A 22,252-nucleotide genomic window follows, 5' to 3' on the forward strand; every position below is an offset into this window, starting at 1 on the left:
TTTTGAAACGCAAATCAAAAAACGAATTTCGGGACATTTTTTTTATATTCATTTTTTAAACATAAATTCAAATTTAATGGCATCTTTTTTCAAAAAATCAATTCATTTTCGGAAAAGGCCTCGAATTTCTTTATTTTAATTTTTAATATTTAAATCTTCAGTGTCGGCCGATTTATTTGTGTAACAGGAAGTGCAATGCGCAAGTGAATAGTTTGCAGATTATAAAAAGTCTCCCGTTTTTTAATTTCGGATTTACACACATTTGATTGCTCAAATTTTTCTGTGAGTACAAAAATCCAAAATCCAAAATCAATGCAAAATCCAATTTTATTGATGTATTTTAATGAAAAACGCTTCATTCTTGGTTTTTCAAAACCTACTGCACATATTGAAAAAATAAAAATGCCCCGGTTTTCGTTTTCCAATTTTCGTTTCAAATATGAATATTGAATGAACCCTCGACAAGAATCTTAACAGCAACGCGATCAGGGTGATCGTTTAAAATGATTTTATCAGGTTAACATTCAAGCAGTTGCGTCACCATGTAGGCATAAACAAGATGGAAATAAACAAACGCTGAAGCAGACCTGCTCAACCAGACGGTCGCCACTGTCAGGTAACACCTCAGTTTCAATTCCTGCAGGTAGAAATTCCAACTGGTAATTAGTAATAAAAAGTATGACTGCACCTTCTTTGAGAGAAGACACATGAACGTTTCAGAGACAGAGAGAGAGAGAGAAAGTGGAAGTTCCTGGTTGTTTTTAATGACTTAATAGTCAATAGCTTAATTCATATGAAAGAACTTCCAACAAACTTTTGAATTTGTGTTGACGCTTGTGTTTATTGAAACCTGAGCTGGCTCAGTTAAAATGTTGCTGCCGAGAGTCTGTCGAAGCCGACATATTTCCTGACGACACACAAAGTACATTTTCATTCAGGAAAAAAGTGCAGAGGTGTGGCCTGAAGCCAAGCATTTCTGGGTCAGAGATCACGAGCTGAGCCACGCACACACACTCAAACACACACCTCTGCACAGAAATCACAGAGCAATTAGATGGATTCATGTTGAAGAACATAAAGAACAATAAAATAATGGCACAGAAACTTATTTTATTTATATATTGTGAGAAAATCTAACTTCACAAACAGACAAATCTGCAGTTTCTTTCTGAAGCTTAAAGTTAGAGTTAGAGTGTTATAGCTATTCTCTGGAGAACGTTTTAATGTATTGCTGTGAATCCCCTTCGAACCCTGATTTCTGTCAAATATTGAAATATAAATTGATTCTACATGTTGGTCATTCACAACCTTGTAGAGGGACTTTAAAGACTAAATAAAAAATCGGACATCAAGCACCTATTTTGAAATATTATCATTGTTATTATTATCGAAAATTCATATTTTATTCCTATAATTGATGGACTTTAGTAGAAATGTTTAAGAACAATTGTATCAAACACTATCGATCACTGACCAAACTAAACTAACATTCATGAAAAATAATTTGATGTAATTAATGAGTTAACTGGATGTTTTCAGACATGTAGAGAATGGTAGTAACTAGTGATGGGTTGATGAGGCCTCATGAGGCAGCTGACGCTGTATCATGATACAGTTTAAAGACCACTAGATGGCACCCTCAGTGAAAATGATGCCAGGTTTCATTGAATTAGTAGATCAGAGGCAAAGATTACGAAGCAGAGAGCGCCATCTAGAGGCCTTTTAAAATGAAGACACTCTATCATGAAACAACAGATGCAGTATCCCGAGGCCTCATCAACACATCACTAGTACTTACTGTAAGGACAGACTGTCACTGACGCTCACACACTTGAGGAAGGCACAGAAGTACATAGTGTTGTCGGCACTGAAGCCCTTTGGTCTGATAGTGAGAAGCTGGTGTCAGAGTGTGTGTGTGTGTGAGTGTGTGTGTGTGTGTCACATCAAGCATCGTCTTCAGAGCACTCGTCGACCCTCAGTCGCTCTCTGTGTCGCTGAATAGCTCGCCAGATCCGACAGAGAACTCCGCCCCTGGAAGAGTAGAAAAACCCCGGTGAGCGTGAAGACCCGGAGTCTGAAGGTTAAACGTGACCCAGAAGAACCGGTGGAGATGGAGAGTCCGTACCTGAGACGAAGGCAGCGAAGATCGTCTTTGGTAACATCATTAAGGACGTCCGTCAGCGTGAATTCCTCGAGAACGAACTAGAGAGAAGGCGGACGACCGTGAGGTTGATGGGCAGCATGTTTCGTGGTCCCTGGCAGTACCTTATCCACCGTGTCTGGGTCTGCTCCCTGATCCTTCAGCCAGTCCGTGAGCTGCTTGTCCGACTGATGATCCGCTGGAATGTGGAAGATGGATGGAGGAGGCATTTCTAGTGGGGAGAAGACAATGAACTTATAAACCCTGAATATAGACGTAGATGACGCTACACAGAAGCTACGTCACTGACGACGCGCCTTCAGATACGATACCGGCGTAAATGTCTCAATAAAACACTCAGTAATAACAAAATGAAACACAACTTAATAAATTGTATTAATTGGAGAAAAGTCGCTGTCAAGTGTTGGAGATAGCGTTCCAACGACTGGTTCCAATCAGTGTTAAAAAGTAGTAGAAGAAGAAGCTGTCGAGTGATTTCAGGCAAGTGTGTAGCGACGTATTCGCTGCTTTATGGTCGGGTTACTACAGTGTGTGTGTCAGAACCGGTGTGTTTATTGGTACTTTTACACGTCACAGACAATCAGAAAGTCAGATAAATATAATGAGACAATAAGGTCACGCCGGTCTTATCTGACCTCCCACACAAGACATGACATAATGTAATAAACGAGTAGCAGCGTAATTAAAAACGCTCTTTCTGTTCTCTTGTCTCACTTGTCTCGTGATAGTTCACAGAATTCTCCCGTCACACCTTATTTAGTTTAGTGGGTTAAAGCCTTTCTGATGAGTTTTTACGACGTCTGGCAAGTCCAGTAAATAAAAGCCTGAAACAGGGAGATATGAAGTTGAAGGGAGAAGAGTGTAAGGAAATGACAACTTTACTGTAATCAATCATCTAGATTTAACACACATTTCAAATAGTCACTTGATTAACTGATAATCTTTCATATTTAATTCATATTAAATAATCCTATTCTTGCATTGCATTCACTGACTGCAACACAAGGCCGAGGTCAGAAACCCTCACACACACAGAAAGATTAAACAATCACAGATTCCAGGAAGTCTGGACACCTGTTTGAGAATTCACACTGAAAGACACAACAGTCCAGCAATTCGCTGGGAACAAACTCTCTCAAGAAAACAACAACCTTCAGTAAGTTTCCACTACGATAACGTGCGACGGCCATCTTAGAATCAAGTTTTTACAGTTACTGACCAATCCTACATTCACATTTGACTAGAGGCGTTATCCTGAATATTCTACTATAAAGATCCACCATTTTGTCTGATCTTTGCGTTCTGGCATGCGAAGACGTCTGCGATAGATCTCAGCTTGCTAGCGCCCGTGTTCACGTAAGTTTGTCTCTGACTTTTGCATAATTCACTAAACGAGCATTTTTCTTAAACTCATCCATGTGTCTGTCCTTCATTCCACCACCACGTACGAGGCTGGGGAGGGGTCGGTTCATCGGAACACAAAACCCCTAACAAGAGGTTATCCTTTTTTTTTTTTTCTATATTTGATTTAATTTTCCTTGTGGTTTTCTCCGCATGTTAGTAAAAATGCTTCAATAGATCCACTTTTAATTTAGATTTAATTGGAGATGAAATAGGGGAGATTAAAAATGACATATAAACTGTGGCATTGAGAATATAGGAAAATAAAAATAGGAATATTACCACATGAGCCGGCACTATTGTGAATACCTTGTGGTTTGTTCCGGATGTGGACCAGCTCCAGGTCGTGTGTCCTCTGCTGCAGTGTGGCCTTCAGGACCTGCTGGTATTCTTTCTCTTTCTGCAGCAACTCTTCCAGCAGCCTGGTGTCAGCCAAGAAAACTGCTTGTTGTAAATAATCAACGCACAGTTATTTTTCAACAAAACATTTTCATCTTCAGTAGCTTGGGTCCGTCGGAGAGCGTCTCTTCACACACTTCACAGATGAAGGATTTCGTCCACCAAGAAGCTTATGTTTTTGAAACAAAGACTTTTAAAAATGATCTAAAGTGTCAAGTTAAGTGAGGTTGATTGAATAATGTGAGGAAAAATGACCTAAAAAGTACATTATTATTACAATGTCCTTAATGTTTAATATTCTAATATAGTAAAACTTCAAATGATGTTTCACATACCTTGAATATTACATATTTTGGCCATTACACATGTTTTCTTTCATCAGTGAAGTTTCAAGCGCCCAAAATGTGAATGACACATTTCTTTCAGTGTAATCTAGTTTGTATTATTGAAGTGCAGTCGGACTGATAAAGATAAAAGTCATTTGAGATGTGTTGTGACGCCGTTAATGAAGTGGCATCCCATAATTCAGTATTAAAGTGTCACTTCAAAAGCAAAGCTATTCACACAAAAAAAACGTGCTTTTACACTATCTGTGTTTTCCAACGCCGAGGCGTGTCGCCTGCACTTCCCTCACTCACTCACTCAACTTCCTCCTGTGTCACAATAACACACTTGACGCAACCTCGCTTGGGTGGAACTGTGAAAACAACACGTGCTTAACCTGCTGGTTTCCTGTTTGAGGCGTCCCAGCTGAGCCCCCAGATGGTGGTGGGGGCGCTGCTGGTCCTGCACGTGGGTTGAGGTCAACGTGCCCACGGTGGAGTGGGCGTGGTCAGGTGTGGTGCCAGGGTCGTCTGCTGCCGTGACCAGGACTGGGATGAACTCGGTTTCCTCTTCATCCACTTCGTCCTCTTTCTCAGCGCCCTCACACTCTGACGCCGGGCCGAAGTGCGTCTGCAGCTCTACACGGTCAGAGATCAGAACATTCTTGGATTGGGTGCTTTTTTAAAAATTCTGTTTATCAAAGTTGAGAGGCAGAGATCTGTCCGACAGCCACTAGAGGGCGGCAAAAGCTCACCAGGTATGAGGATGGTGATGGCGGCCTGCACTGCTCTCCTGATGATGTTATCCATTGCAAACATCCAGTGGGGTTTGATGTGATGATTCCGAAGAACCTTGTTTACCTGAACATACAAAAGCAGATTTCTTTGCCTCCTCTCATTTAAGTTTTTTTTCTATTATCTTGGTGTCACTGATATTTGGATATGTTCTTAACACATTTAAAGCAGACAAATCTCAATAATGTGAATCACAAAGACATGTAACTGCTAGAAACAGAGATTATAAACATTCACAATCAAACAAACAAACTGAAAGTGAAGTGAAAAAACAAAGTGTATATTCTGTTGAAGTAAAATGATGAAGGTAAACAGTGGAGATGCTTAAGATTAAAAATAATTATTAAGGTACTTTTTAACTTGTGATATAAGGTTTATTTGAGTAAGTTGGAACTCCTTTAAGAAACGTCATGTGAAATAAACAAAGCTTTCACACAACACAGTATCCGTGCACGTGTATTCGTGTGGATTCATTGCATTCCGAACTTGTGTCTACAGGATCTTACCGAGTCCTGAAATCCAAAAAGAACCAGCTGGATCTGGTTGATGGAGGTTGAGTCGAAGTCCAGGTCCAGCTTGAGCTTGGAGATGGTGGCCGCCATCACACGCCTCTCTGGGGAATGTATGAAGTCTCGCAGGATGCAAATGATCTGCTTGATGTGTTCCACTGACAGCAGGAGCTCCTCGCTGCCCTGCAGGGTCACAGACAAGGCAATACTTAAATAAATATGAGTGCACATATTAGCCTTGATGTCTCACACACACCTGGATGTAGTTCTCCTTTAGGTTCGACATGACTTTGTCCTGGTCATCGTTGAGGACTTTGAACAGAATAGCACGTCTCTCACTGTCCTTCTTCAACAGGAACAAACCGCCATCCCTGTCGTCAGGTGAGGGGGGTACGCTGCGGTCCTCCGACACGGACACCTCATCCGGAACACTGGAACACACATCAGTATTTACAACTGCATGTCTGGCGTGTTTACGGACACATGGTTCTCCTGGCTACTCTGTGTGTCCAGGCCAGGCCAGAGTCAGCGCGGCACAGGTCAGTGCAGTCATGCGTGACTGACGTGTGTGTGGACTCAGGATCGTAAAATGATCAGTGCTTATTAGATCAGTGTTTTTACAGGCGGTGGTCCAGACGCTGAGTGCAATAAGGCCACCTGTTGCTGAATGATTATATATCTGAAGCAAGCAGGAAAATCTTGATAGTTCATACTGTGAATCTCAGATTTATTGATCCTTGTGTGTCAGTAGAGACGGTGGCTGACTAACCATTTTGACATACAGGATCTCAAAATGTAAGTTTAAAAGTTAAGGGAGGTAAAAGCAGAAACACAAAACCTATATTTGATCACGCATGCACACCCGGTTCTGCCGCAACACGAGGCCATATTACTCAGCAAGTCTGTGTAGTATTACTACGCTTTAAAATATCTGAATTGGAAATAACGGGTACGGTTTTCCAATGGTATTGGACAAAGATAATTATAATTTTAAAAGCCTCTTTTAAGGTTTTTTTATGATGCTTTTTTAATCTGATGACAGAAAATAAATGCATGTGTGTTTTACAGCTTCTGTTGGTAAATTTAAATCAAACATGTTTTTATTGAAATGGTGACTTTATTAAGAAAAAAGTATAATTAATTTGTATCCTGTTTTAAACAACTAATATGTTACAGTTAAATGTTTATAGTCTCCCTAGCGTCTGAATAGTGTAACTCTATTGTCCTGGCTCTTTTTGATTTCTAATATATCTACTTTTTTCTTTTTTCATTTACAAAACAAGATAAAGTTTTTTGTTGTATCAGATTCTCGTTTTGTCTTCCGGGTGACTTCAAGAGGTCACAAACTACTACTTTAATATATACATTTATAGATTATTTGTTTCACTAAACAACATCTAGTTATTTGTATTATGCTATTGCTAATATTCACCTAATTCCAAACAAAATGTACCGGCAATCAATTTATTTCACAATTTTCTTTCCCTTTTAATGTTACTGAACGCGAAGGTTACAGAAACAACATACCTTAGATAGTTTGATGGTTTGAGCAGGTTTTCAGAGCCAGGACTCTTCCTTTTCTGGAAGAAAACATCGTGTTTAGAGTCGCAGTCGGGACTCACAGAGCCGTGGTCGCTGCTGCTGCTCCCGGTGGCCTCACACTGTAACTGCACTGGCAGGTTCAAACTGTGGATATAGTCTGAATGGCACCAAAAGAGAGGATTGGTTACTTTAACAAGACATATGCTTGCACACAAATGTTCGCAACCTGGAGGTTTGAAGGCGATCTTGCTCTTCTTTCCTTTAGTGACATATCTCACGAACAAGTCTCGCAGCAGGTCAGAGGCGATGGCACGTTTGTTGGGATCCGGCTCAAAACAACGCAGTATGAAGGACTTGGCCTCTAGTGACAAGGATTCTGGGATCTCTGGATGGATCTTAAACATTCCAACCTAGAAAAAAAACACATCCAATTACCAAGTTACCCACTATATATGTTTTTAAGTTCAATAGTTTTATCTGAAATATGTGAGAAAAAGACAAAATAAAACAACACAGACAAGCAAGTGTTTTATACAACATGTCAAAAGAAGACAGAAGATATTTTTTCTATTGTATTTTAACTAATTTGAAGGAGTGTATGTGTATTTCTGCACACATGGCTGCAGAGATTCCTCAGAAGGGCTGTAGTATATACGTTTGTCAGTGGAATTATATATGTAAACCAAACATTTATAACAGAAAGTTTTATACAAAGAAAAAGTGGCGGAATTTCAAGTGGAAATAAGAGATTCAAGAGACATCAGACAACAATTGTGTTAATGAACACATGACAAGACAGAGTCTGACCTTAAACATGGCTGCCTGTGGTTCTCCGAGCTCGTGGAACGGTGGTTTCCCAGTGGCCATTTCTATGATGGTGCATCCCAGAGACCAGATGTCAGCAGGAGCTCCGTAACCCCGAGGACCTTTGTCAATGATTTCAGGAGCCATGTACTGCAGTGTTCCTGTTCAAAGTAACAGAAATTATAAATGTACTATATTATTTAAACAAACTTAATCATTTTCAAGATAATTAAGAACTTAATTGATGCATTCATTTTTCATTGTCAAATTGTAATTTGTATTTAATAAAGATAAGAGCTGTGTTTCAAAATATTAATATATTCGTTTTCTACCGCTTGTTCCCACAACCAATGTAAAATTCTAAATAATAATGGAAGGAAGCAAAAAAATATTTCTGTCAATTTGATAACTGCATCATGATACAGCACCCGCTGCTTCATGAGGCCTTAACAACCCATCAGTACTATCAGGGGTGATATGAGAGGAGTGTTTGCAATCATTACATGAAGAGAAATGGTGCAATAATGTGGGGTTTAGCAAGTCAAAAAGCAGAGTATGAAGATTCACAGATGCAGATTCTAAGTTGTAGTTGTCTGGAGATAACGTTAGGGAGGTCAGATGTATTGGATACGCACAATGTAGACATTCTAGGTCTAAGAATAGTGCACAACCTTTACCCTGAAGGTAATGAAGGTGATTTCAGGATGTTTTCGCTGCTCAGGTGAAGCCAATAACTGTTTGGGTAACTTGGAGCAGATTTGGAATCCCTTGTTTGAATAGTAGAATTTACAGAGGAGGCAAGAGAGCATGAAGGAGATTAGAACACACAAACACACACACCCACACACACACACACGGACACACACACACACACAAACAAACACACACACACACACACACCTGCTAATGATAGACAAACACATCTCTGCCTCTGCTTGATTAGTAAATTGCACTCGTCCGTGAACAAGCAGAGGCCAGATGGCAGACAGAGTGAGAGTGTGTCTCAATTTCCAGTGTTTCCAGCCGAGCTAATCGTGGCTCTTGACATTTTATTGGACACTCGATAGTGTGACTCAGCAGCATTTAAGAAGCCAGTGTTTCTGTGGGAAACCACATGAGAAATATACTTGGAATATTAAAAGGTGTTGATTTTTTGGAATTGTCACTAAATATTGATGCTATTAATCGATACACATCACGCAAGAGGGTGGTTTACCAGTGAAGGTTTCCGTGCAGGGGTTGACTCCAGCCAGACGCTTCGAGGTGCCGAAGTCTGAAATCTTCAAGACGCCACTGTAGGTGTTGACCAACACGTTGTCGCCCTTGTGGAGAAACAAGCAGGTGAGAATGAAATACGATTGATTAGGTCAATGACATGTCAATCTCTCCTAATATCTGTAATATTGATCACATACCTTGATGTCCCTGTGGACTATCTGGTTCTCATGGAGATACCGAAGTCCCTCTAGAATCTGTCTTGTGTAGAAGATGATTGTCGCTTCTTTCAGTGGACCCCATTTAGAACGCAGGAGCGCCGACAAGCTTCCTGAGAAAGAATTGAAATCATTGAAGAAGCGCCAAGACAGAAGGCTCTAACATGATCTCTTTCTTGAGCAGCAAGTGTAAACAGTATTGAATATCTCTCTCCTTTTTAATTATAGAACTCCTGTTTATAACCCAGCTTCGTGGTTTGTCACACATCTTTCATTACATTTACTTCCATATGCATCAATATTTTAGTTGAAAGTTGAACATTTGGACATTTAGGAGTATGTAAACAATTTCCCAAAGGAGACCTCCTGAGGGATCAATAAAGTTTTACCTTACCTTACCTTACCTTACCTTATGTCTTATGTTTTACAAAGCTTCTGAGGTGAACAGTTTTTTTATGCAGTTCAAAGTTCAAAGTTCAAAAGTCATACTGTATCAAGTAACATTGAGCTCGGTGATCCCACTCGGACTGTAGTTGTGTCTCTGGTTCACACTCACCTCCAGGCACTTGTTCCATGAAGATCTTGATGTATCCGTTCTCAGAAACCGAACCCAAATACTGCACAATGTTCCGATGCTTTAGGTACTTGTGAAGAGCGATTTCTTCATGAAGGGGCTGCGAGTACCTAATTTACAAAAGAAGATTTATTGAGATATTTGGAACCGTTTTGAATTCCCAAATTTAAATTTTAACCTAGTACTAGTAGATAAAGATTAATTTATTTGACAAACGTATGTAATTATATCTTCAGAAACCATAATGTTTGAAGTGAATACATTTGATATAGATGTTGATTTGCGTTAAACATATCCCTTCAGTAGTGAAAAGGGTTCGTAGACAGTTTCTAGGACACTCTGTGAGTTAAATAAATATTATTTTTGTCGTTACTGTTTCTATTTACATCATCTGGTCAAAATCTTGACAGAAAAACCTGTTTGTTACCTGCTGTCTCTCTCGGGAATCTCTTTAATGGCAATGCGGACCTGGTTGCTGAGGTCTCTCCCTGCATACACCACTCCATAGGTGCCACGACCCAACACCACCCGGTCTCCGGTCTCGTTGGTGTCATACTCGTACTATGACACGCACACAATAATGCAACACGCTTTACTTGGAAGTAACAAACGATCCTAAAATGTGTTCTGAAACTTTCCCACTAGAATCGGGAATGACTTTGAGAACGACATGTTCGTTCAGATCCTGTCGCCGCTAACATGGATGAACATTTTAAAATGAGTGTCAAATAAGGTTTGTTCTATCCGGAAAACACCCTCCGAAACATATAACTGGGTGATTTCAGCAGCCAGAAATATGGCAGTGGAACCACCTGAAGACAGATGTACTTGTGTCAAGAGTTACAAAGGCTCTCTGTTATAATAACTGACTGATTACAAATAAAACTAAGCACAAAGTGATGCCATCGAGACCCTCTTTTTGAGTTTTGTTTTTTGGCTAGAAAAGTAATTGGGCAGTGTAGTTTCACATTTTGATGATGGTTCTCACTCCAACCATACATACAGACACATTAGTTAGTTGTAAGTTCAGTTCAGGAACTGTTTCAAGTCCTAACACACCAGATAATTGTCACATTATTATTTTTATTAACAGTCCCACGAGACCGACCAAGTGAGAATGATAATGACATTTTACGGAGTTATAACACATCAATTAAAGTCATTAGACATCTGAGGTTTATAAACATTTCTGTTTCAAAGACCCACTGACCTCCAGCGTGTCTCCATCGCCCTCCCCCTCCAGCTCCACAGCGTTGCCCGTCCCATCTGTGATCATTTCCTTGACCATGGAGCAGAATCTTGAAGGCATCACAACACGTAAAGTTTCACATACATAAGTGAGGTCATGACAGTGGCACATCGAAACACACACACACACCTAGACAGACACATCTAGACGGGTGTGTCCTCACCGACCACACTGTTCCTCAGTGGAGAAGTAGATCTGGAAGTCGTCCGAGTTGTCGTGCACGTAGAGGAAGCAGCAGCGCTCGTCGAACTTACTGATGCTGTCGGTGAAGAAACCATGGTGAACTTCAATAACAGTTAGAAAGAAAGACCTTTTCACTGTTTCTACCGATTTTAAGACTTTAAAATACCATTTAAAATATATTTAAGAGCAACACAGCGATCAACCAAAATTGATTGAACATCTTGTGTTATCTCAGGGTCAAGGTGACCCGAAGGCCCGAAAACATCTTGAACCCAAGATAACACAAGGGAAAATAAATTTAATTTAATATATACTATATATTGATGCAAGCATAATTCAGATATTAATTGCATGAAATACAGATTTCCAAAAAAAATCAATAATAGTGAAGTAGAAGTGCAATGTGCATCTGCTGTTAGTTCCACACAAACCAAAAAAATGGAAAATCCAACTTATTATTATAATGGGTTGATATCTTTGAGAATTTTAGAAAAATTACGTTTTTATGCCAATTAAAGCCTTATATTTGTATTGGTGAATTGAAGGCCTTTTAAGACTTTTTAAAGAGCAACTAATGTGTCGATTTAAGTGTGTCTTAAATTAATATTGGACCTTTATTGTATCATCAGTATGTTTCTATTTTTACAAAAAAAAATCATTTAAATTAACGCTCATTAACCATATACACACCTACTTTGTCTAATTAGTTAAGTCTCCACCTCCAGGGGACTCGTTGAATAAACAAAGCTGGGCATGTTTACAGCTGGCTGGAGGAGGAGTGAAGACCCTTATTACATCATAATGGACTCTGCTCTTGTAACCTCTTGTTTGGTGAGATTTCAGACGGGGGACTTTATAAAGTTTTAACTTGAAAACATGGTCCTGATGAGGTACTTCCTGCATCTTGGAGAGAAAGACTTCAACATTAAAAAGATATGAGTGAGTCAGGAGAGTTAGGTTTTATTGTTAGTTGCCCATAAGTATCTGGGGATCCCTGCTTGTAGTTGCTTGCCACTTTTAAGTCATACAGTTAAAAAATATATATATATTCTCCCTTTTAAAAATTCAAGATCTATTTCCACCTCCTCCTTCTCCAGGTACATCCTTACCTGATTCCTTTGATGGACATGGCGGTGAAGTTCCACTCGTGGATTCCTTTCTGTCAAACAGATAAAAGTCAGAAAGCTGTGTAATCTCAAACATCTGTGTGTTATGTGTCATAACATCATCTTACTGTTTCAGGGGGAGAAACATGCCAGATGGACACATTCTTCTCTTCAGCTTCATTGTTAATGGACACATAAGACGGTTGGTAGAGCTTCGTTGGCTCTAGGATCAGCACCTAGATGAGGAAGTAGAATCTGCTCATTGCATGAGTTATACATGTTGTTTTTTACCCATTTCTCTCCTAGCATACACTTAAAATGGGACAACATTATTTGCCGGTAAAATATACATCAACTTAAAACTTGTAGAAACAGAATCAGTTTAATAGTTTCACATTGTCCAGATAAAAACTCTCTGCACGTGTCTAACGTGATATTTATATTTTGACAAGAATACATACAGGGAAGCGTAGTCGATTGGTGGTTCCCTGGGTGGCCTCCACGATGATGTCCATCCAGAAGTTGAGTCTGTCCCGCTGAGGAGAATGCTCCACCGCCTGCTTCTTGAACCTCTGGATCAGCTGCAGGTTCTGAACCACGGACCTCAGATACCTGCAAAGTCATTTTAGCACTTTGTTCGGGGGGTCGCCTTCGAGAGAATAATTATACCAGAGAGGAGGTTTGAGTTTAAAGAGCTTCTCGGCAGCTTGAGTTCCTTTGGGAATGTCGTGGGCCAACATGCTAACTGTGAAGAACTGACCAACGTCCCAGTAGTTGTTCATCTTTTCAAGGGAACCTTTACGGCCCAAGAGACTGTTCAAACGCACACCTGCAAAAATATATAAGCAAGTATACAACATGTAAAAATGTGTATTTTCTGTAATGATTGGTCGAACAATCATGACTCTCTAGCTTTTATTTTAACCATGTTTTTCAATCCATATCTGTGAGTGTCATGTGACCACCAAAATAATTCACAGCAGTGGGTCAGACACAGAATTTTAAGTTAAGTGCTGAAAAACTTTAAGAGTTACCAGGAAGATACAACAACACAACATCATTTCTTAAACAAATCGTAAAATAAAAACATGTGTGTATGTAAAATCGAACATAAAATAATGATGTTGCAACATTAGACTACTTTAGAACTTATGTTCTCATTATTTTAATACCATAAATATAACATCATAGCATCTCATCGTACAGCATGTTTATATTATTATAAAATAATGTGTTACCAATCTTCCTCAATTCAATGGAGCTCTCAAACTGTTGACCAGCAACGATGAGGAGCACGGCCAGGTTGATCCCAGAGTAGAGGGTCGGCTGCAGCTCAAATCCTTTTCTGTACCTGTAGTGAGTGGATAAGCAGTGTTTATGCATCTTGTGTAGCAAAGGTCCAAACCGCTCTTACCACTGAATAGCATTGTCTCTGTTCTTGGTGTCTTTGCAGTCGGAGTCGAGGAATATATCTTTGTAGATCCGACCGCAGAGGCAGAACATGTCGGGAGCAGGATGTTCACAGGACTGCAACACTTGCAGCATCACACCGAGGGCCTGCTCCCGGTCCCCTGGACTGTTCCTCCTGGAGTCCACAGTTTTAATCCGGTCAGTTGAGGGATTTAGTTTGTCAACTTTTTTTTCTGGGAAGTCGGGTTCAAATGATTCATTGTACCTGTTGAGGGCGAAGGCGTAATGGAACTGGATCATGGGTTGGGTAGCCAGGTCACATGTTGGCAGCATCTCCAGAGTCTGGACCAGCTTCACCATCGCATCATAATCCTTAAAGGAACATTAGAACAATTACACACAAATGCAGACATATATTAGTAAGTAAGAAAGTAAGTAAGTCATTTTTGTTTGTATAGTGCTTTTCTAGACCAGGGTCACAAAGCGCTTAAACAATAAAAACAATATTCAATAAAATATATACTTTAAAGGGCAAGATAAAACTGATAACACAATAGGAGTTCCAGAAAATCCAAAGCTTAGGAGCAACAGCCTGGAAGGATTTCTCTCCTCTGATTCTGATCCACAGACCTCAGAGCCCGAGCTGGGGTGTAAGGCTGGATCAGATCACTGATGTAAGGAGGAGCCTGACCATGAATAGTTCTGAAAGGAAGAACCAGAATTTTAAAGTTGATCCTGAAAGAAACTGGAAGCCAGTGAAGAGTTTTAAGGACCGGAGAAATGTGAGTTCTTCTACTTGAGCGGGTTAGAATTCTCGCTGCAGAGTTCTGAATCAACTGCAGGCGAGACAGCTCCTTCTTGTTAAGACATGAAAACAAACTGTTACAATAGTCCAGGCGAGAAGAAACAAACGCATGGATTACAAGCTCCAGATCATGTTCCGACAACATTTTCAAGTTTAGAGATTTTTCTCAGTTGAAGGAAACAGTTTCTGGTCAGTTTTCTGCAGTGTTGAACTAGAGACATGTCTTTATCAAATACAACACCCAGGTTTCTCAGGCTCAGTTTGACAGACTGACCTAAGTCACCCAAGTACTGACTCAACCCTGGAACCTTATCATCAGGAGCAATCACCAGAGTTTCAGTTTTGTCCACATTTGGCTGCAGAGTGTTTTCACTCATATTAGGTGCACAAACATGTCACTGTTGTTTTAAACCTTTATTGACAACCATGTCACCAGGAGGGTTTACACGTGAATTTGACATGTAAACAACAAACAAAAGAAGTTTGAAGCAAGTTGAATTATGTTTGTTGAGTGATTCAGAAAAGTGATTTAACTGAGTGTGCACGTTAGGAAGTGTTCATGCTGCCTCGGTAGGCAAGGGTGCTGAAATCAGTCCCACCACACCAGGTAAACCTAAACATTGCACTCATCAACTGAAAGCTTGTATTTTTTCAACGTTTAAACTGTTATAAGACCAGTCAGGACTGTTGGATTACTGACAGATGTAACTTCAGGGAGAAAAGCGAACACTCACTGCACATGTTAACGTCGTTCTACAGACTGAAAATAAAAGAGAAATGTGTGTATAAATGTAGTCATAAATAAATAATCACCTGAATGTCTCTGTAAGAAAACAGCAGGTTCATGACGATGTCCTGCGTGAGCACTTCAGTGTTGTCGATGCGCAGCTTGATCCGAGAAAGCTCCTTGGCCAGCTCCTCGCCCTGGTACTTCTCCCTCGCCTTCCTGATGTCGTTCAGCAGAGTATCTTTAAAGGAGGCGCTGAGGAGAGCGAGAGGTGAACGACCGCACGACTGATCCGATCACATCCGTCGCTCGATGGCTCACCATGAGGTGACGTGGATGTCCTTCAGCAGGCTGGTGAAGCGGTCCATCAGCGGGACACACAGAGGTCCCAACAGGTTGTCCCAGCTGGGCTGCATGTACTCGCTGGCTCTTCGCTGGGCGTCGCTCTCGCAGCACATGTACTCGTGATTCGGGGTGACGATGTATGGGATGAAGTAGTAGTTGCCACTGGATGCCTAAAGATAGTTAAAAAAAAAATAACACTGTATGCCAGGTTGCCTTACGTTCATTCTGGATTCAAAACACACACACACAAGCTGGGGGTTAAAGGTCAGCATATGTGACGACAAACAGCAAAACACAAGATGCAACAAAATCTGTGTGACTTTAGCAAATATTTTGGCAACTTCTCAAGCAATTGAATCAAATGTTATTGACACATTTTTCCATTAGAAATCATGTCACACATGTATCCATATAAGCATGCATTAAAATAGACACTTCCATCGAAAATCCATTCAAACCAGTGATCAGTTGTTTTAAACTTGATCAGTGGAAAATTCAATCTTAAAACAGTCTCTTAGGTAGGGTAGGGTTGGGCAGTTATGTTTCTTAAGGGGCTACATTATATACAGTGGCTGTACAACTAAAACAAAGTGCATGGGGAAGTTGCCTGAATATGATGTTAAACTGAGTGACAAGTATTTTTTAAAGAAGGTATATTACAAGTATAATTATGTAATATAGAGATACAGATGTTATATACTTTTGTACTCTATAGTACTTGTATTGTGCATTCATTTTATTTAAATATGATTCAGATAAAAGGGTATTGGGGATGAACTTACAATTGTGACTATCTACTGTATATGTAGAGGACAGCGATATATGTATATATGTGTGTGTGTAAGATGTATCACCTTATTGAGACGATCTAAGTGTTTCATGTCACTTTGGTGTGAAAGAACCACCCTAGGTCTCAATTCACATTGATTCACTCTGGCAACTCCATTTTATGAGGCAGATTAAATTTAAAAACCCTTTTAAATTTCTGACTGTCACCAGACTGTTAAGAAACATCTTTTTGCAAGGTTTCCTGACTCTTATCTGCAAACGAATGATCATTTTGTTCTCAAGAATTGAGACGCACACCTTCACTGTAACACACAAACGTAAATAAGGGAGTGAAGGGGTCAACATAACCGACTCAACAATGGTCCATGCTAGCATATGTCCAACTCTTGTTAGCAACACACGAGCAGATGGGACATACTTTATTACGCAAACCAGAACCTCTGTATTCAGGAGGCAACTGAACCCAGGGGAACCTGACTGCTGGAGCACGGCCCGCCTACTCCACAGACACACACAGATAACTTACATTTAGATTTGTAGTGAACACCATTTGTTTCCTTTATTGTGCATATAAAAGGTGACAGCGTTCATCTCAGGTTTACAACGGCGCCCACTAAAAAAAGCCCTGTGTGTGTAAATAAATCTAACGGACATGAACGCACCCACACAGATAAGAACAAAACACTTTAGACTTACTGTGTTTTTCTGTGCAACCATGTCCTGCATGGGGATAGAAACACACAGGAATTATTAGCATTTGTGTTACATAGAACAATATGTTTATTTTCTGACTGAAAAGCTCGTGACCCGGACACGCTGCTCTTAAAATACCACTTTGTTCTGCCAGAGAATTTAGTAGCTCAGGTTTCACGAGTGCGCACCTTCAGTGACTGGGCAGTGTCAGGGTCGGTGTCGTGGTAGAGAATGACATTGTTGGCCATGTCGAAGCTCTCCCGGACTCCCAGGTGGTAAAACAAAGACGGCTGCCGAAACACATCACTCATGTCCACCACTGCGATGTCTGTAAGGAGACAACATCGACATGGATTCAGTTACAAAACAGAGTTTTAGCACATTAGCTTCCTTTTTGGACACGTTCCACTGGTTTGGAAAAAGGATTTTACGACAGTCAAGATCAACTTTCAATCACGAAGCATCAATTCTGTGACTTGTGGAGTGACAAGCTTTGATTAATGGCATCTGGCAGCACCTGTATCAAAATAAAATGTATTCAGAATGTAGCCATTAACACTAGTGTCAATACAGACAGGAAAACAATCTGTTATCTACTCTACAGATATTTTAGTTATGTGAGGAGAATTTGTGTTTTTTTAGTGATTTTACTGAATAAATTGCAAGACAAAATAGACAAAATATAATGGTCAATAGATTTTTAAAAATTCAATCAAACCATAATAATTATTAAATCCACAAATGTGATCATCAACGCTATAAATGGATTTCAGTTTAAAAAAACAACAAATGTTAATAATCAAACCAAGTAAAGATCATAAAATATTGGTGGCACCATCTGAAGGCTCAAATATTTTGAAGGATTTATCACTCTGTGTAGAGAGAACTGCAAAACTAATCAAGTTCCAGACCAACAGTCGCCTGCTGTCCAATTGAGCTAATAATGACCATACAGGTAAACTACTGTACAAGTGTCACTAGAAATACATGTTTTTTAATGTGTTGCATAAACTGCTTCAATATTGTGGCCACAAGTTATAGTCCTTTGCTAAGCGTGAATCACTTGAAGGTTAAAAGAACCTTCATTTCTCAAACGAATGTTGACATAAATATCATTAGCTCCACTTACAGTGAAAATCTTTAGCAGAGGTGTGGACATACTCATCCGGTGTTATAAATAGAAGTCATCTTTGAGAGGATGAGATCTGATTTCATATTGCTGCGAGTGTGAGAAAGTGTTTACAGAAATAACATTCTCGTAACACTTGCGAAGCTTATGATAAAATCTAGCATAACTCGTCAGAACAACTTGTTTTGCGACAGGAAAGTTAACAAGAAAAGATAAGAAGGTTCTAGCAATGATTTATATAACACTGCAACAGACATGAACATTTATTACTGAAAGAAAGTATTGTTCAGAGAAATGAGGAGATTAACCGACATTAACTACTTATCCATATGGATGAACATTGTTTAGAATCATATTTAAAAACTTGTACGAACAATTTGAAGTTTCTAGGAAATTTAAAGATACCTATAGATGCTGAAATTAAAGTATATTTTGATGTCTTTTCAATGTATTATTGTAATAAACTCGCCTTCCGTCTCAGGGGACCAAGTGCAGCTTTTTCTGTGTGCAACTGTAGGTTGGCCTCTACCTTTCAGTCATATCTATGATAGAAGTATATACTATACAAGAAGTGCGGTAGCTAATAACAATAATAGAATATAGAAAACAAAGTTTGTTAAAGGTAAACTAATGTGTTGATTTAAGTGTCTCTTAAATAGATCTTGGACTCTATTGTACTCATCACTATGTGTCTGTTTGTACAAAACTCTCTTTTAACCGAAATATTTACATTAGAAAATGTACTTATGCCCCGCCCACTAAATACACTTTATTTTTCTGGAAATCAAATCTTGTTTACCATACCCACACCCACTCTGCTGTGATAGGTCAAAACTTAAATGTTTTATCAACGCACGTCATCGATCCTGAAAGTCTCCACCTCCAAGGTACTCGTTTTTTAAACAAAGCGGGGCGCAATTACTCTTGTAACCTTTTTTTTTCACTGAGTTCCCTGAGAGGGAGCGAGACGAAAAGCAGGCGATTCGGAAAAACAAGTCTGGAGTTTAGCAAGTTGAAAGAGATCAATAAAGTCATTTTATTTCAGCTAGATTTTAGTTAGGCTGTGTCGTTTCACATTTGTACACATTAAATCCATTTAATTTAAGACGAATACATTCAGATAAAACATTTTTTCTTATCTTAACTTTGTGTTGGCTGCTTCTGCCTTTTTTGATGTTCGTTGTATAAAAGTTATTACATAAATGAATTGAATCAAGGACGACCCACCTGCGTCGTAAAAACTATCCAGCACCGACGTCTCCCCGAAGTCCAGGCGGCCGAAGGTGACGGTGGTGAGCAGCGCGCTCTCCGCGTCGCACGCCCGCTGCAGACACTGCAGGGCTCCGGACTCCGGGCTGCTCGCCATCACCGCCTTCAGCCCGTCGTTCAGCACGTAGACCACCCGCAGCGAGCGCTGCTTGGCGGGCGGACACGGGCTGGACACGTCGCCCCGGTCCCGGTCCGACACGCACACCCCGGCGGAGTGCTGCTCGCCCGTCATGTCCGTGACCTGCGCGCTCTGGCTGCTCTCCATGGTGCGTCTCGGTGTCGCCTCCTCCTCGATCCCTGGGTTCTGCTGACGTCCAGTCCTGGTCTCGGTCGCCGAACCTTGTCGTCCGTGGCGTGGAGCGCGTCTGAGTTTGTCTCCTCGCATCACCGCCTCATTACCTCCATCATCCCTGGTCTTCAGCATGACTGCGTCCTGTGGCTGCTCCCCTGTGTTGCCAGCGTCTGAAACGTTATCTCCATTTTCTTCTGGAGCTCTAAATTTAAACCTGTGCCCTTGTCCGCTTCACTGTTACTGCTCCCGGGTTATTCTGAGCAGCAAATAAAAGCGTTTTAGACACGTGTATTGTCCGGTTGTCAATCATTATGTGGATGAATTATGAAAAAGTTACACCTCATTTAAGGACATTCAAGAAATTATATAAGACACACTTTATTCAATTTTATTTAAAGTGTCTTATCGTAACAAAGTTATCTCAAGACACTTGACAGTTGAAGTAAGACTATTGTGGACAAAGTCAAAACAGATCCCAGCAATTCAACAATGAGTAAATCACATTGTGGTCTTTTGAGTTAGTGGTGCATTTAAGTCAAGCGTCTGTGAAACTGCCCACAAAGTTATCAATGTCAAGGTGACTATGGGTAGAGTTTCCTGACACACTGAGGCTAGACATTTTACTGAGCACTGAGGGAATTGAGTCCTTAAATTTGGTTATGGCACTTTCAGACAGACATATTTTGGGAGTGCTCCTGCTCTGTAGACTTGGGTCATTTAAAATAAAATAAAAGGTTATAAATTGATGGTCAGAAAGAACTGAATTCTGTCTTCTCGCCTGGACTACTGCAAGAGCTGTCTTGCCTGCAATTGATACAGAACTCTGCAGCGAGAATTCTGACCTGCTCTAGTAGAAGAACTCACATTTCTCCGATCCTTAAAACTCTTCACTGGCTTCCAGTTTCTTTCAGGATCAACTTTAAAATTCTGGTTCTTACTTTCAGAGCTATTCATGGTCAGGTTCCTCCTTACATCAGTGATCTGATCCAGCCTTACACCCCAGCTCGGGCTCTGAGGTCTGTGGATCGTGGATCAGAATCTAATGATGGTTCCTCGCACACGGTTCAGGACCAGAAGAGAGAAATCCTTCCAGACTGTTGCTCCTAAGCTTTGGAATGATCTTCCTCTCTCTCTGTGTTTGATGGATCTACTGACTCCTTCAAGAAACATCTTAAGACCTTTTTATTTGTTCAGGCTTTTCCTTTATTTTCTGTAACTCCTGTTGTGTTATCAGTTTTATCTTGACCTTTAAAGTATATACTTTATTGAATATTGTTTTGATTGTTTAAGTGCTTTGTGACCCTGGTCTGGAAAAGCGCTATACAAATAAAAATTACTTACTTACTTACTTACACTTTACAGTTAAAGTAAGACTATTGTGGACAAAGTCAAAACAGATTCCAGCAATTCAACAATGAGTAAATCACATAGTGGTTAACAGTCTTTTGAGTTAGTGGTGCATTTAAGTCAAGCATCTGTGAAACTGCCCACAAAGTTATCAATGTCAAGGTGACTATGGGTAGAGTTTCCTGACACACTGAGGCTAGACATTTTACTGAGCACTGAGGGAATTGAGTCCTTAAACTTGGTTATGGCACTTTCAGACAGACATATTTTGGGAGTGTTCCTGCTCTGTAGACTTGGGTCATTTAAAATCAAATCAAAGGTTATAAATTGATGGTCAGAAAGAACTGAATTCTGAAGAGAGATAATAACATTTTTAATTTCAAGTCCGTACGCTAGGACAAGATGTAATGTGTGCTTAAAACAGTGAGTTGGTTCATGTACATACTGAGAGAAACCAAATGACTCCAGGATAGAGTGAAACCTGTTAGCTAAGCTATCATGGACCATATCAACATGGATGTTAAAGTCACCAACAGGAACTCGGGGAACTCAGACAAGAATTCCAAATAAGGACCAGGGGGACGATAGAGTCCCAAAAAGAGAAGTGACTGACCTGATCTCAAGGTTGTATTAGATATGCTAAGTATAATACTTTCAAAAGACTTGAAATCACATTGTGGTCTAGTAAAGGTTGACAGACATGAGTTGATGATGGCTGCGACTCCACCTCCTCGACCAGAGCGTCGAGGGGCGTTAAAGTTAGTGTGGCTGGGTGGTGTTGATTCATTTAAGGATACGGAATCATCTATAGGCAGCCAGGTTTCGTTTAAGCAGAATAAGTCAATGGTTTTATCTGATATAAGTTCATTAATTAGTGCAGCTTTTGAGGACAGGGATCGGATATTCAACAATCCACACTTAATTCTCCTGTCCTCTACAATAGTAGTGCAAGTATTTATTTGATTTA

General features: G+C 40.1%; 1 protein-coding gene across 1 annotated transcript; it reads right to left on the reverse strand.

Annotated features, from left to right (window-relative positions):
• Positions 1-867: 867 nt before the first annotated feature.
• Positions 868-19,911, reverse strand: map3k15 (mitogen-activated protein kinase kinase kinase 15). Its single transcript, XM_087789420.1, has 29 exons — positions 19,605-19,911; positions 17,437-17,576; positions 17,252-17,275; positions 15,743-15,936; positions 15,508-15,676; positions 14,155-14,261; positions 13,894-14,064; positions 13,718-13,830; positions 13,149-13,308; positions 12,941-13,091; positions 12,608-12,715; positions 12,483-12,532; positions 11,354-11,449; positions 11,152-11,239; positions 10,369-10,502; positions 9,924-10,051; positions 9,350-9,480; positions 9,151-9,256; positions 7,938-8,095; positions 7,357-7,540; positions 7,116-7,287; positions 5,845-6,019; positions 5,586-5,771; positions 5,040-5,145; positions 4,683-4,923; positions 3,872-3,984; positions 2,266-2,372; positions 2,126-2,202; positions 868-2,031 (listed from the first exon to the last, which is right to left on the reverse strand). The coding sequence occupies exons 1-29, from the start codon at positions 19,909-19,911 to the stop codon at positions 1,944-1,946; spliced, it is 3,984 nt and encodes a 1,327-aa protein (XP_087645546.1). The 3' UTR covers positions 868-1,943.
• Positions 19,912-22,252: the final 2,341 nt, after the last annotated feature.

The sequence above is a fragment of the Callionymus lyra genome, chromosome 4 (assembly GCF_982586985.1).
Source record: "Callionymus lyra chromosome 4, fCalLyr1.hap1.1, whole genome shotgun sequence".
Lineage (NCBI taxonomy): Eukaryota > Metazoa > Chordata > Actinopteri > Syngnathiformes > Callionymidae > Callionymus > Callionymus lyra.

Excerpts from the sequence above, each read along its gene's own strand:
- map3k15 (XM_087789420.1), bottom strand. The coding sequence starts at position 19,911 with ATGGAGAGCAGCCAGAGCGCGCAGGTCACGGACATGACGGGCGAGCAG. Across the intron at positions 14,262-15,507 it reads TTTCTTACAGAGACATTCAG|GATTATGATGCGATGGTGAA; the intron begins GTGATTATTTAT and ends TGTTCCTTTAAG. Across the intron at positions 4,924-5,039 it reads CATCACCATCCTCATACCTG|AGCTGCAGACGCACTTCGGC; the intron begins GTGAGCTTTTGC and ends CTGACCGTGTAG.